The sequence below is a fragment of the Zootoca vivipara genome, chromosome 13, assembly GCF_963506605.1.
Source record: "Zootoca vivipara chromosome 13, rZooViv1.1, whole genome shotgun sequence".
Classification (NCBI taxonomy): Eukaryota; Metazoa; Chordata; class Lepidosauria; order Squamata; family Lacertidae; genus Zootoca; species Zootoca vivipara.
Window position 1 is genome coordinate 1117205 of NC_083288.1, and position 13853 is coordinate 1131057.

At 53.0% G+C, this 13853-nt stretch overlaps 1 protein-coding gene across 5 annotated transcripts in view; it reads right to left on the reverse strand.

The window, feature by feature from the left end:
• Positions 1-656: 656 nt before the first annotated feature.
• The window catches only part of GIT2 (GIT ArfGAP 2), a 37409-nt gene continuing 24212 nt past the window's right edge, over positions 657-13853 (reverse strand). For 3 of the 5 annotated variants that reach the window (XM_035134373.2, XM_035134375.2, XM_035134372.2), the window contains exons 15-19: positions 11918-12169; positions 9059-9141; positions 7726-7908; positions 4809-4872; positions 657-2499 (exon numbers count right to left, since the gene is read on the reverse strand). In XM_035134373.2, coding sequence (XP_034990264.1) covers positions 2287-2499; positions 4809-4872; positions 7726-7908; positions 9059-9141; positions 11918-12169 — 795 coding nt within the window. In that variant the 3' untranslated portion in view covers positions 657-2286. Of the gene's footprint in view, positions 2500-4808; positions 4873-6828; positions 7097-7725; positions 7909-9058; positions 9142-11917; positions 12170-13853 lie in introns of those variants that run through there. The other 2 variants (XM_060282094.1, XM_035134374.2) reach the window with 2 other exon arrangements.

Consider the following 13853-nt stretch of genomic DNA (forward strand, 5'->3'; position numbering starts at 1 on the left):
GCCAAGCATCCCTGGAGCAGGCAGCCTGTCTGCCCATGTCCTATGAGTGGCATGCAGGTGGGCAGATTGCCTCCTCTCTGCCTTCTACAGAAGCAGTGCCCTGCAGTGAGCTGGCAACTTCACTCAGGCCATGGCAGAGCCTGTCGGGGGGGGGGGGGGCGCACCAGGCAGGGCAGGAGGAAGGATGACTTGCTAGAAGGCCAGGCGGCTCAGGCCCAGCCAGCCTCAAGCTTCCTATTTCCCAAAAACCGAGACCCTCTCGGTTTTGTGCGTACATTTTGGCCAGACTCTTAAGAGGAGCTAAGTAGGTCTTGTCCTGCTGGGGTGGAAGGCTGCAGTGGAATGAGTGGGAGATGAACCCAGAGCACCACAAGGTGCCCTTGCACACAGCTCTTGCTTGTTACAAGACAGATGTGCACAGAATTGGGCATAATGTGCCCACAGGCTGCCCTTTGGGTTTTCCATCTTGAGCACCAAACTCTCACAGGCCAGCTGTAGCCCAAGACTCTTTCTCCATTCAGCTATTCAGCAGAATTCACAAGACTTTCTCTGGATTTATCAGAACCATTTACTAGTGGGGTGGCCCAGACGCACCAAGATGATGGGAGGGGGTGGGGCTGTTGCCGGACAAAATCAGCCATTTGTTAAAGGGCCCCTGTCAGAAATCGCTACACAGCATGCTGCATGCTTTTGGGACCATCCCAGTAATCTCTTCCCCAGACACACACAATGCAGACCTGTACCCTGAACCACCTTCTCCAGGAACGACTCCCCTCAAGTGGCACAAAGGGTATTCTGAAGCACTGAGGATCAAACTGGGCATAAGGGGGGAGAGAGGCTCCTGACCCAGAGCTGGTTCTCGTCATAGAGGGCCATTTAAGACCCACCAAACCCAACAAGACAAACCGGTCACCACTCCCTCAAGGCCTAGCAATGGCAGCAGGGCAGGAACCTCTCTCATGCATGCCATCAATGGAACCTGTTTCTTTCCATGCAGCACCAGCTAAATTGCCAACCTAGCAGGAATTACTATGACCCTTTCACAAAGCAGGCGCATCCAGCCTTTGGAACGGAGTCCACCTTCCTCTCTACACACACACCCCGGCTGGGCCACTCTGCTTCACGGCATCTTGTCTGCAAACCATGGCATCCACTGGACCACTTGGACACCCAACAGCAGAGCAGGGGCTTACTCAGGCACCCTGCACAGCTGCCCCCTTTCTTAATGTCACCCTGCCCTGCCGCCTTGGTGAACACAGGAGCAGTGGCTCCCAAGAAGCAAGGTTGTCAGGGCTCGAATGGGACAAGACACCAAGCCCAGCTCTCAACACCAGCAGTTCTCCCCTCCCCCCCCCAAAAGAACAACAACAACAACAATCCGTCTCTCTCTCCTCCCCAAATCTAGGTGGGGTTCCACTGTACCTTTGCCACCCAAGATGGACCCTTCAGTCCCACCTGCAACTAGACACTCCCTGCAGCGCACCGCTCTCGGCACAGCCACCACCAGCAAGTTTTTTTTGGGGGGGGAGCAGAAACAGGACAGAAAAAAGTCCTTTTCTGCCCTAGGAAAGCTTTGTGGTGCATAGTTAGGTCATGAAAAGCACTTTCTCAAAGATCCAGATGAACTGGGGCCAAAGAAAATCCGAGACACTCCCATCTGCTTCCACCATGGAAAGCAAGGAAGAGTCCCAGGAGACTAAAATATCAGAGGGATTGGGAGGCTAGTCCTACCGTTTTGTAGCAAGCCTTTGTTGGCTTGGTATTGTGCAAGGGGTGGGGACTGATTGGCAGGGATCATGTGGGGGGGTGTCCTTACCTACCGCCCCCGTTCAAAGGTCAGTGGTATGTGCAACATAGTGGTTCAGGTGTGTCAAACAGCTGCATAACAAGACTTGGGGATATGTGCCCTGTATCCTGATATGTGCATTTAGTTCACAAATGGTGCAGAGTGCAGAGTGTGACCCTCCCCACCACTCCCTGCCCCAGATACACACATCTCTGTGAGAGCGGTTGATGCAAAGATTGGCTCATGACATGTTCCACACACTGACACCCTCTTTACACTGGCAATACAGGCATAAAATAAGGCAGTGGGTTACAATAATTCTGGGGGGGGGATTCCTTTTGAGGGGGGGAACATGCAAAAACCCTTTAATACTGAGATTCCTTTAAAAAAAAGAAGTAACGCACCACCTTAAATATTCCTGTAAAAAACATGAAAATGTTCAGCTTCCAAGCCGACCCTTTGCAGGAGGCCTGCTACAGAGGTGGGGGGACACGGCGGCCTCAGTTGGTGTTCTCCTTGGTTGTGATGGTGACCAGCTGCTTGGCAGCTTTGGCGATGTCATAGGCGCACTGAATGACCTGCTGGGTGACCAGCTGGATGTCGGCCAGGGGGCAGGACTCTGGCAGAAGGGCCTTCGTGCACTCGGAATGCAGTCGGAAGGCACTGGAGGTCAGCAGCCGCAGAGAGGTGCGTACAAGCTCAGACTTGGGCTTCTGGGGAGGAGAGAGGAAAAGGGGGAAAGCATGACACTGGGGGGCAGGCACCACTCGGCTAGAGCAGCACTTCTGCATGAACATCAGGGGCAGGGGGCTAAAGGAGCAGGCAGAGAGGAAGATAGGTTAAAGGGCCAAATAGTTTCTGCTGCAAAATTTATCAGCAGTTGCTTCTGTTGTGTGCACCTAAGACTGTGGTGGTGAAGAGACAGAACAGAAAAATCGCTGTGGTTCTTGCCATCTCCCTCCCTCTTCCCCCCTCCTGCCAGGGGCACACCAGCCACGCTCCCTGGCTAGCTGGCTGGCTCGCTCTTGGACTGATGGGGAGGATGGAGCAGCCCACCCCAGCCAGCCAGCCCAACAGCCACAGCTGCCTGCCTGCCTGCTCCCCGCCCACGATCCCGGCGTGGTCTTCCCCATCTTCCTCCCTCCCTCCCTCTGGCAACGTTGCCGCAGCAAAGGGATGAGGCTGCGTTGCGCCAAGGCGCGCAGGGAAGTGGCGGGCGCAGGTGCCCTCCTAGCCCAGACAGGTCAGGCCCACGGGAGGCAAGGGGCCTGTGGAGGATTGGAGTGGGGGGGGGCAGAAGGGAATGGCCAAGGCCTGGCTTGGAGGGGGAAGCTGGGAACTACCAGCCAGCACCGAAGAAAATGCAGGATTTGATTGAGGGTCAAATAATGAACACTGTTATGCCCAATCAGAAACAACCACCGCCGCAGCCAATTGAAAAACAGACCAATCACCGAACACAATCGCTGGCTACCAGCAAAAAAAGTTCCGGGTTTAAGCCGTGGATGCCTGCAGTAGCATGGGGAGCAGCGGGAGCACAAATGGAAAGAACAACAAAACAACAGGGCGGATGGGCCGATGACGCATGTGACAGCAGTGAGGGCTCACGCATGCCATAGGTTCGCCACTGCTGACCTAAGAGGATTTACGGTTAGGCCTGGAGAAAAGCTTCATCCAGGGAGCTGAGACCGGCTCCAGTGTCCTAGAATCAGAACTGTAGCATTGGAAGGGACCCCCCGGGGTCATCTGGTCCAACCCACTGCAATCCAGGAATCACAGCTAAAGAATCCCTGACAGGCAGCCATCCCACCTTTGTTTGAAAACCTTCTGAGAGACTTCCTTACTCTCAGATAACTTTTCCTGCTGTTTAGTCGGACTCTCCTTCTTGTCCTTTGACTATTCACTCAGTGTGGGGCAAACCTGGATTATTTCTCTCTAAGTCGCTCAGCCAGAGATTCAGGTGTGAGCAGTGGAATTTACATCTCTGTATACAATATGATTGTGTCAGAATTCCCTGTCTCTTTAGATCTGGCTAGATGTTATCAGTCTCTGGCCATTAGGATGATTGACATAACTACAGTGGACGCTTGGGTTGCGAACATGATCCGTGTGGGAGGCATGTTCGCAACCTGCAGCACTGCATCTGCGCGGGTTGCAAGTCGGCGCTTCTGCGCATGTGCGAGTGCCGAAACCTGGAAGTAACCCATTCTGGTACTTCCGGGTTCAGCATGGTGCGCAACACGAAAACGCGCAACCTGAAGCATCTGTAAACTGAGGTATGACTGTATAATATATTTTATTACAGTGGTGCCTCGCAAGATGAATTTAATTCGTTCCAGGACTCAATTCGTCCTACGAAAAATTCGTCTTGCGAGTCGCAGTTTCCCATAGGAATGCATTGAAACTTAATCAATGCATTCCTATGGGCTCCGGGGGAATGGCGGCGGCATGGGACGGGGCTTTCGTGTTGCGAGTTTTTCGTTGCGCGAGGCATTCGTCTTGCGAGGTACCACTGTATTTACAAAACTCGCAATGAGATATTGCATTTAAAGAAACTAATAAGGACGGGATAGGAACAGAGAGCTTCACGACTGGCAAAGGAGGCTGCCAGGCTCCATTCTCAGCAGAGCCTTTGTCCCAAACCCTGCAGATCCATGGAGACCGCCAAGGCCAAGCTAGAGGGACCCCTGGTGTGTCCTGTGACCAGTAAGAGTTCTCCCAAGAGAGCCAGCGGGGTGTCCTGGTTGGAGTGTTGGGCTAAGACCTTGGAGAGGCCAGGGTTCAAATCCCCACCTGGGCAGGAAGCTCACTGGGTGCGACCCTGGTCCAGTCACTGCCTCTCTCAGCCTAACCTACCTCACATGGTTGTTGTGGGGATTAAATGAGGAGTGGGAAGAACTTGAGCTCCTTGGAGATAAAGGTGAAATGAAATAAGTCCTCTGGTCCTTTCCACCGGCTGGCCACCACAAGGGAGTCCCCGTCGCATTCAGAGCCCCCCTCTGACCTCTACAGGGCTACTCACTTTTGGAAAGAGGGCAGCCATCTCCGTCACTGCCACGTGGATCCTTTCTGAGCAGGGGATGTAGCTGCAAGGGGAGAGAGGGGGCAGGTCATTCTAAGGGAAGCAAGTTCCCCCACCCCCAGGGCCACAAAAGGGAACATTAGTTGCTCCAGAGGCAAAGCCATTAAAAACAAGGGTGTCCACACATCCAGGCCCACCTCATGCAGCTTGGCAAGTGGCAACACAAGACCAAATGCTTGATGTAGAGACTTTAAAATAAAAATAGCCAGAAGAAAAGCTTTAAGATGTCTCATCACAAGAGTCTCATTGTGCTGTGAGAGAGCAGAGGAGATGCAAACTGTCCCTTTCAGAGAGCAAGGGTCCTAAGAACTTAAAAAGAGGCTGCTGGATCAAGCCAAGGGCCCACCGAGTCCAGTTTTCTGTACTTACAGGGGCCAACAAGATGCCTGTTGGAAACCCGCAAGCAGGATCCAAGCACCAGAGCCCCCCCCCCTGCAGTTTCCAGCAACTGGGATTCAGAAGCACTGCTTCCTCCAACTGTGGAGGCAGAGCTGAGCCATCGTGGATAGGAAGAAGAAGAAGAGTTTGGATGTGATATCCCGCTTTATCACTACCCGAAGGAGCGGCTAACATTCTCCTTTCCCTTCCTCCCCCACAACAAACACTCTGTGAGGTGAGGGGCTGAGAGGCTTCAAAGAAGTGTGACTAGCCCAAGGTCACCCAGCAGCTGCCTGTGGAGGAGCAGAGACACGAACCCGGTTCCCCAGATTGTGAGTCTACCTCTTTTAACCAGTACACCACACTGGCATTGACAGCCTTCTCCTCCATGACAGCAGCAGTGATGGTGGCAGGGAGGGGGGGCAAAATGCTTGTCATAGTGTCCAAAATTGCTTCCAAAAAAGTAACATGATGGAGTTACAGGCAACCAGGGATTGCAGCCTGTGCACTGCAGTGCCAAGACCCACACAGCCCACGAGACCCAACTGGTCCACACAGGACGGTTAGCCAGGGACTGTGGTCAACACACACACAAACCTCCATGCTCCTCCCCAAACTCAAGCCACAGAGAGAAGCAGGCAGGCAGGCAGGCAGGTGAGTTGGGGAGCTGGGTCGGTCATGGACGATTATGCAGGAAAGTTGCTCGAGGCAAGGAAGGTCTCATCTAAAGCCCACCAGAGGTGGAGACAGATGTGAAGCCCAAAGAGTTGCTGCCAGACCCCAGGAGGATGGTGATGGGACTCAGGGACCAGAGTCATCATGGTCAAGAGTCTTATTCTCCTCGCTGTATTTGTCCAATCCCCTTTTAAAGCCATCCAAGCCAGTGGCCATCCCTGCCTCCTGTGGCAGTGAGTTCCACAGTTTAATATGTACAAGGGGGCTGGGCAACTTGTGCAGCCCTCCAGATGCCACTGGACTATAGGTCCCATCATCCCTGACCATGCTGGGAGTTGGAGTCCAACTGTGTGTGGGAGGGACACACGTCCCTCCCCTGAACAAGAAATTGAAAAGCCCATTTCAGCCAGCCCACCTAGGATCAGCACAGAGCTCCTGCTGTGCTCCAAGAGCAGCCAGGACCTTCCTTAAGCTCAAGGATGAAGCCACTCCCTTGCACCCTCCCACTCCCTGCCTCTTAGCACTCATCCTGTTCCCAGGCCATCTTTCTCCATGGCTGAGGAGGGGGTGTCCCATCACCCAATGCCAGAGCCTCAACCTTTTCCTTTAGCTCTTGTGGGGCTTCTCAGAGGCACAGAATTCTTCATCTGGCTGCCTCCACTTCTGTTTTCTGCCCTCAAGTGAGCTCAGAAAGTCCCACGAGGCAAGTACAATCTGCGATGAAACACAGGGTGCCAGCTGAGCAGGTGACCCCCCTGTGGGTGGTCAAATAAGCTTTGCCCTTTCACTGCTGCACATCAGGGGACCAGGGACGGAGCAGCCAGAAAATGCCAGGCTGGATGAAGGAACCCTTCCCCCCCTGCCCCCCCCAAACTGCACTCCCATCGAACCCCAGCTCCTCTCCCAAATGGCGCTGAGCAGGCTAGGCCAGGGTGTTCTGCAGCCTTTCTTGCATAACCGCTAAACACCCCATGCTGGGGAGGGGAGGGCCCCAAAGAAAGAAATAGGACACTGTGCCTGGGAGGCAGGGACAGAGGCCAGAATACCAGGTGGTGGGAGGGTCAGGCTGCCAGAAGGTCAGAGGCTGCGGAGAAACTCGCTCGGCCCATGGAACCAGGGGGCTGAAACAGCCCAGGCTGTGCCTAAGCTTGGGGGCGCTGCTGTGCCGGAATGGCCTGGGCACCCCAAAGAGGAAGACCAGAGAGACAGAGAGAGGAGAGAGAGAGTTAACTCAGCACAGGAGCGCCTCACAGCCCAATGGAGCGTTTGCAGAATCAAGGAGCGCATAAAGCTGTCATAACCTACACTTTTGCGCTACAGGACACACATGTGGCTCAAGCTCCCCCCCCCCAAACTCTCAGGGTCGCTTCTGCCCCTTGACACCCCTCCAACCCCGAATGGGGCGAGCAGGAAAGGGTGTGGGAAAATCCAGGACACCATCAGATACTTGTGTAGCTCAGGCCTTCTCTTGTAGACCTACCTTTTCCCAGCTAAAGAGGGGGAAGGCATGATGTTTAAGCACCAGATCCTGGCCTGTCCAGGAGGATAAAAATAAAAGCTGCCAGTTGCCTTGGATGGAAAAGATAGCAAAGCAAGCCAGATGTAAAAGAATTTGGGCCTCACTTTCTTTAAAGGACGTCAACCCACACTTGCAAGACACACACGCATCATCATCGCTCTGCATGCTGCCTCATCTGATTCCAGGATCCCTCCTGATGGGGGAAGAGCCCTTTTGCTCAACGCAGACCAGGATACTCAAGCGCTTCTTCCAGGGACCTCTGCTCTGACTTCCTGGCCTCCTCACCTGTCGTGTTTGTTCTCCTGAGCTGCCCGCAGAAGCTCCTGGATGTTCTTGGTGATCTGCTCCGTTTTCCGAATTACGTCCTCTGTGCTGGGGAGGCTGGGGCTGGCATCTGGGTCCTTGCCCTCGGAGGTGGGCCCTTCTCCCTGTCGGAAGGTGCTTCGCTGCCTGGCCTTCCTGCTGATTCTGCCAACACACACACAAGCGTTTCAGAGGGCCACTTGCCTGACTGTCTCTGGCAAATCAGAATCTCTGCCAAGTGACCAAGAGAGAATTTGCAGATGATAACTGTTTTCCTGTCCCTTTGAAACAAGCCACTAAAGAAACTGGGGGCGGGGGGAACATCTGCAAGGCTGCCAGTGGTGCTCTTGGCACTCCACCCCAGGACCCTAGTCAGCTGGCCTTGGCTGTCAGGTAAAGAACAGGCAACCTCCTTCACCCCAAGATTCATCCTCCACTTGTAGGATGTCATGAACAAGGCCCAGGAAAGATCTGCTTCCTGGAGGCTCTGGCTCACTGCCTACACTGGGCCATTTGGGGAGAGAACTTGTGGGGGGGGGGGCTTCACTCGCTTGTGAAAATGCAGCATGGCTCAATTACAGGAGCTTTAAAAGGAACTGAAGGGACCCTCTGTTATCTGTGGTCCTTCGGACACTGCTGGACTTCAGATCCCACAATCCGTGGCTGCTGGGAGTTGGAGTCCTGCCAGAGGTGGAGGGCCTCCAGCTGGCAGAGGAGGCTGTGTGTGAGAACAGAGCCGAGCTACAAACCAGGAGGACAGGAACAACACTGCTTGTGGGGGACCCTCCAGAAGTCACAGGACTCCAACTCCCAGCAGCCCCTGCAGCCAGCATGGAGAATGCTCAGGGATGAGGGGAGGCTGGAGTCCAGAAACCTCTGGAAGTCTTCATGGGCTTCCCACCCATTCAGACTTCATATAAGCCCTGTTTTAAAACGGCCACACTGGCTGCCAGCTCCTTTCCTGGCCCAATTCAAGGTGAGCACATTGGGTGTCCAAAGCTCCAATCTACATATACACCCCAAACACAGGGAAGACCTTCTTGGGTTCTGAGCTCAACCTTCAGCTAGGGACCTGGAGCCTGCATTATACAGCCTCCAGCAAAGGCTGAAAGGCTCTTCCTGACCCTGGCCTTTGTCACCTGAGAGGTGTGTTTGTAGAGCCCACCTTACTTTTATGCTTGTAAGTTGCTTAAATTTGCTTTTCATATGATGTTTTAATGCTGCAACCTGCTCTGGGCCCTTCGGGTGAAGTGTGGGTAATAAATACTGATCAACAGTAATACTCATACACAGCCCATGCTCTCCTGATGCCTACCCTGTCTCGTCGGGATCCAGCGCAGGAACGGCATTGTCATAATCCCCTTCTGGCAGGCTGCTCTGCTTTTCCAGCTTGGATGCCTGGAAGAGAAAGGGCAGGAAGCAAGATGGGTGCCACCAGATTCATAGATACAGCCAGACAAGGTGCTCTTATAGCCAGACCTTTGCTCTGCCTAACCCAGGGCTACTTACTCTCACTGCTCTCTTAACTGGAGAAGATAACCACTGGCCTCACTCCAAAAACACCAGCGTTTCTCAGCGTAAGGCTATGCCAGCCCTCTGGACAAAGTGATATGTTCACCCTCCGACTTGAACGCACTGGGGTCAGCCAATAGACAGACAAAAGTCTCTAAAAGAGGGTTGGACAAATTCCTGGAGGAGAGGGCTATGGATGGCAACTAGCCCCCCCCCCAGGCTATGTTCCACCTCCTCTGTCAGAAGCAGCTGCCCCTCCCAATAACTGTTGCCAGGAATCGCAAGTGGGGAGAGTGTTGCTCTTGTGTTTGGGTCCTGCTTGCAGGATTCCCATCGAGGGGTCTAGTTGGCTGCTGTGAGAACAGGAGATTGGACGTGGTGGCCTTTGGACTGATCCTGCAGGACTCGTCTTATGTTTGTTGTTGTGCTCTACTTCAAGAGCATCATGGCAACTGCAAAACCCTGCTGGATTTTGGCCACTGCTGATGCTTCACAGTACTGGGAAATGTCTTGTTTGGGGAGCTCCACCCCCACAAAGTTGCAATTACCCTCTTCCCTGTTTTGCCCTCTGCCTGAAGGGTTTCTGAACTAATTACCTATGAAGTGGACATCACACCATGGAGTAAAAGTGATCTGGGTATCAGCTCATTGAGGGAGGGGATAACATGTGGGTGGAAGGGAAGACCCAACACCTGTTTCTCCACTACCTACAGAAGACTTGAGGGCAATTTAAGGGCAGAGCAAGATCCAGGGAGAATATCAGATCCAGAAATTAAATTCTGGAAGACTAAAAGACAGAAATATAAGGAACAGGCATCTCCTTGCACAGAAGTTATCAAAAGCACACTTTTGTCATCTTGCTTTTCCATGGTTCCTCATCACCAGGAGAAAGAACCCCTAGGAAGAGGGCGAATCTCCCCCATTGCCCTCTCCGCCCTCCAACTGCCTCCCCCCCCTTTCCTTTTCCCTCCTGCTCCATCCCCCTTGGTGGCACAAGCTAAACTCTGACCCTGCGGTGCCACTTTAATGGCAGGTGATCCTCTGGCTGCCATTGGCTGAGCTGCTCTAATATCATGGAAGGGGCACATCTGCTGGAAGCCAGGAGTCCCCACTTTTAAAACTTGCCGTATCACTGCTCGCACCCTAAACAGAGGTGGATGGCCATCTGTCTTGGATGCTTTAGTTGTGATTTCTACATTGCAGGGGGTTGGACTAGGTGACCCTCAGGGTCCCTTCCAACTTGATGGTCCTATGATTCTTGTCAACTGCATCCTGTGCAAATTCATCTGTGGTCTGCCCCCCCCCCCAATCCTGCTTGGCTCCTCTTCTGGACTCCCCTCCTCTGGCTTTACTGCATTGCTCCTTAAGCTGGAACAGCCCCCGACACACCCGAGAGCTTTATTCCTTGCTGTGACTTTGGCCTTCTCAGCTGTCACCACAGGGCCCTGCCCAGCTGCACTTCTCCCTCTTGGCTTGCCAAGCCCTCCAGGGCTTCTTTGCCCAGGTGGCCAGCAAAACCATCACCAGATTGCGCAAGAGATTCTGGGGACTGCCTTGCAAGCATTACAGCCTCCCCCAATTTCTGGTCCAGCTGGCACAGCAGCCCCTCCCCCAACACTGTGGCCACCTCTCAATCCCAGCCAGCACTGCAGCTTGATCTGCCAGGCAGCTTCCCAGTTCAAGCAGCTGAGAGAGAAATAAAGGGGAAGGGAGGCACATGCATTGTGGATCCACAGGGCCAGCAGCTCAGGCATGGTAGAGTTGGGGAGGGGTGGATAAGAAGAAGGAGAAGGAACAGCTCTGCTAGCAGAAGTGGGGGCTCTTCCAGGGAAGATGTACTGTACACAACCCTTTGTGTGTTTCTGTATCCCAACCAGGAAAGAATAGAGGAGAAAAAAAGGCATGGAGGAAGAATAGCTAGTCACCAGCCCATTCCTCCCTGCCTAAAAATAAGGGAGAGAAAGATACACACAGAGAGACAGACACGCAGGCACATATGCGCAGTACAAAAGCAGGTTCTCATAAAAAAGAATAAAACCCACTGTAGAACGTCCCAAGAGTGGGTGATGGGTGCAAGACACAGAGGCAAGCACCAGCACCAGCAAGTCAAAGGTGCAAAAGAACTGAGTGAGGAAAAACAAAAACGCACCATTGCAAGGAGCCCAGGGTGCTTGGACGTTGGCATGAGCAAACTCTGGCTTTGAAGTAGTGGAGGAGCACATGAGAAGAAGCCCCCTGAGGATCCCCCTGCCCCCCTCCTGGGGTCCCACATCTTTCAAGGTGCTAACTGACCACCACCCCTCTTTCATATTTGGTCACCCCCTTCATCAGAGAAAGTGACAAGCAGCCGTAGTGGATGCTGAAGGTTCCTTGAGCATGCACAGAGCAACTTTCTCTCCCCACTGAGCAACAGCAGTCCGTCCTCATATGGCGGGCACCAGGATGGCGAAAGCTGAAGGATCCTGTGTGCTGAAATGAAGAGGGCAAGCGGAAGGCCAGAGCTCCAGTCTGCATAGCAGAAATGCTACAGCCCAGACGGCTAGGCAGAGACGTTCAGTCCGCAGAGAAAAGTGCTTCTGCCAGGGATGTGGCCAGCCTTGCCCAACATCTGGGGAGCCCAAACAGCCCCCCAAAGAGGCAGCACGGCGGTGGTCTTACTTACGTGAGGAGGGAATGACTGCAGCCGCGATGTGATGTGCTCCTCTGGGTAGGAGACTTCGGCCAGTGGCAAGTAGGGCTTCTGGGCCGATCCTGTCTCGTACATGGACATGGGCCGGCTGCTGCGCACAGAGGGCCGCCAGATCAAGGAAGAGTGGCTGCTGGTGTCTGAGTACTCAGAGCCAGTGGGTGCCAAGGAGGCGTTTGTTGTGGCCTGCCGCCGGAGACTTGTGTTCTCGCTCTGTAGCGTCTGAAGCTGGAATAAAACATTTCAGAGTAGGGGCCTGGATGTCCCCACAGCACAGCAAAGCAAGAATTGGGGGAGGGGGGCAGCACAGTCGGGGCATCCTCATGCTTGAAAACGGTCACCAGCTAGCCAGGTTTTGCTTGTCTTTCTGTTTTTATAGGAAACAAATCAGTTACATTCTCAAAGCTTTGGGAGTCCCAAAATTTCAGGTGGGTTGTGTGTGTCAAGAGGAGCTCCCACATCTAGCAACGTGAACCCAAGCTAGGCCAAGTTTCTGAGCAAGACAGACAGCGGCTTTAGCAACATTCTTTAAAAGCAGCTGACTCAGGCCAAGGGCCCAACGGTCAAATCAGAGGAAAGAGGGAAGTGGGGAAATGGCAATGTCACCACAGGAAGTGGAAGGCGAAACGAGACTCAAACCTATTTGCGCAAGAGAGAGGGGAAAGGCCACTGGAAGGGAAACACAACAAGGGGGGTCAGAACAGGAGCCCCATCACAAGAGATTCCCAAGAATGTCCTCAAGTCAGCTAAGGGCACAATTAACCAGGAGGAAAAGCCATAAAACCTCTGGTGAGCCTTCTGCAGTTTTCTGCGCAGTTTAAAGCAGCTGGGGGTCTCGCTTTCTCCCCCCCCAATAGATATAAAAGGAGGAAGTTGCCCACACCCACTGGCAGCTCATTAATTACTACATCCATCATAAAGGGGAGGGGGAGGGGAGGAACTTTACATAGCACTGAGATGCTAAGCCATGCAATTGCAGTACTGGGTCAGAGAGATCTTGAAAAGAGAAAGAAAAACCCTTTCGCTACCTTTCGAAGTTAGTTCTCTCCCACCCCTGAAGTCCTGTGGATACCCTTCCTTAGCCCCTCCTCTTCCTTCTTACTCTAAGCTGCAATGTATTTCTCAAACCACCTCCTCACTGCCTTGAAGTAGCCCTGGCCTCCCATCTAAACCACAAAACATGGCCAAGAGGGGCTTTGGGGTCACCTGCTGCTCCTTGCTGAAAATCTTTGGGGGGAGATGAAGAAGTAGGGGGGTGAGCTATAGTTTGCACTCAAAGTCCTACACGCATTCCCAGAAGCCCATTGTAATTTTGGCAAGGCTCACAAGTCTATCTAGTGACATTGAACTGAGAACTGAAAGGGCTCAGTCAGTGGAGCGTGAAACTCTTCATCTCAAGTTGAGCAAAAGATTCCTGCATTGTCAGAGGTTGGACTAGATGACCCTTGTGGACCCTTCCAACTCTACCATTCTAGGATTCTATGACCACCATTGCTCATATTTTGCAAAACATTTTGCTAGGTTTGCTCCTCCACAGTAGATCACGGCCATGGTGGAAATTGTGAGCGCTGGATTATGATGAGGGAGACCGGGGCTTCAATCCCTGATTTGCCATGAAGCTCACTGGGAGGGCTTTGGACTCATGGGTCTCCCTCGGCTTAGCCTACCCCACAGGGCTGCAGTGAAGACAAGAGGCCCACACAGTGTATCCCATCCTGAGCTTCTCAAAGGAAGAACAGGATAATATTGTTTATCATTCTCCTTTTTCATGCTATGGAGAAGACAGCACAGAAAAATATAAAATAAAGGCAAACTCTTCCACTTTACTGACACAGTGTAGACAAAGCATTGCCCTAGACCACCCAAGAAATTCATGGCAGAGGTGAGATTTAAAATATCACCACACAGGAAA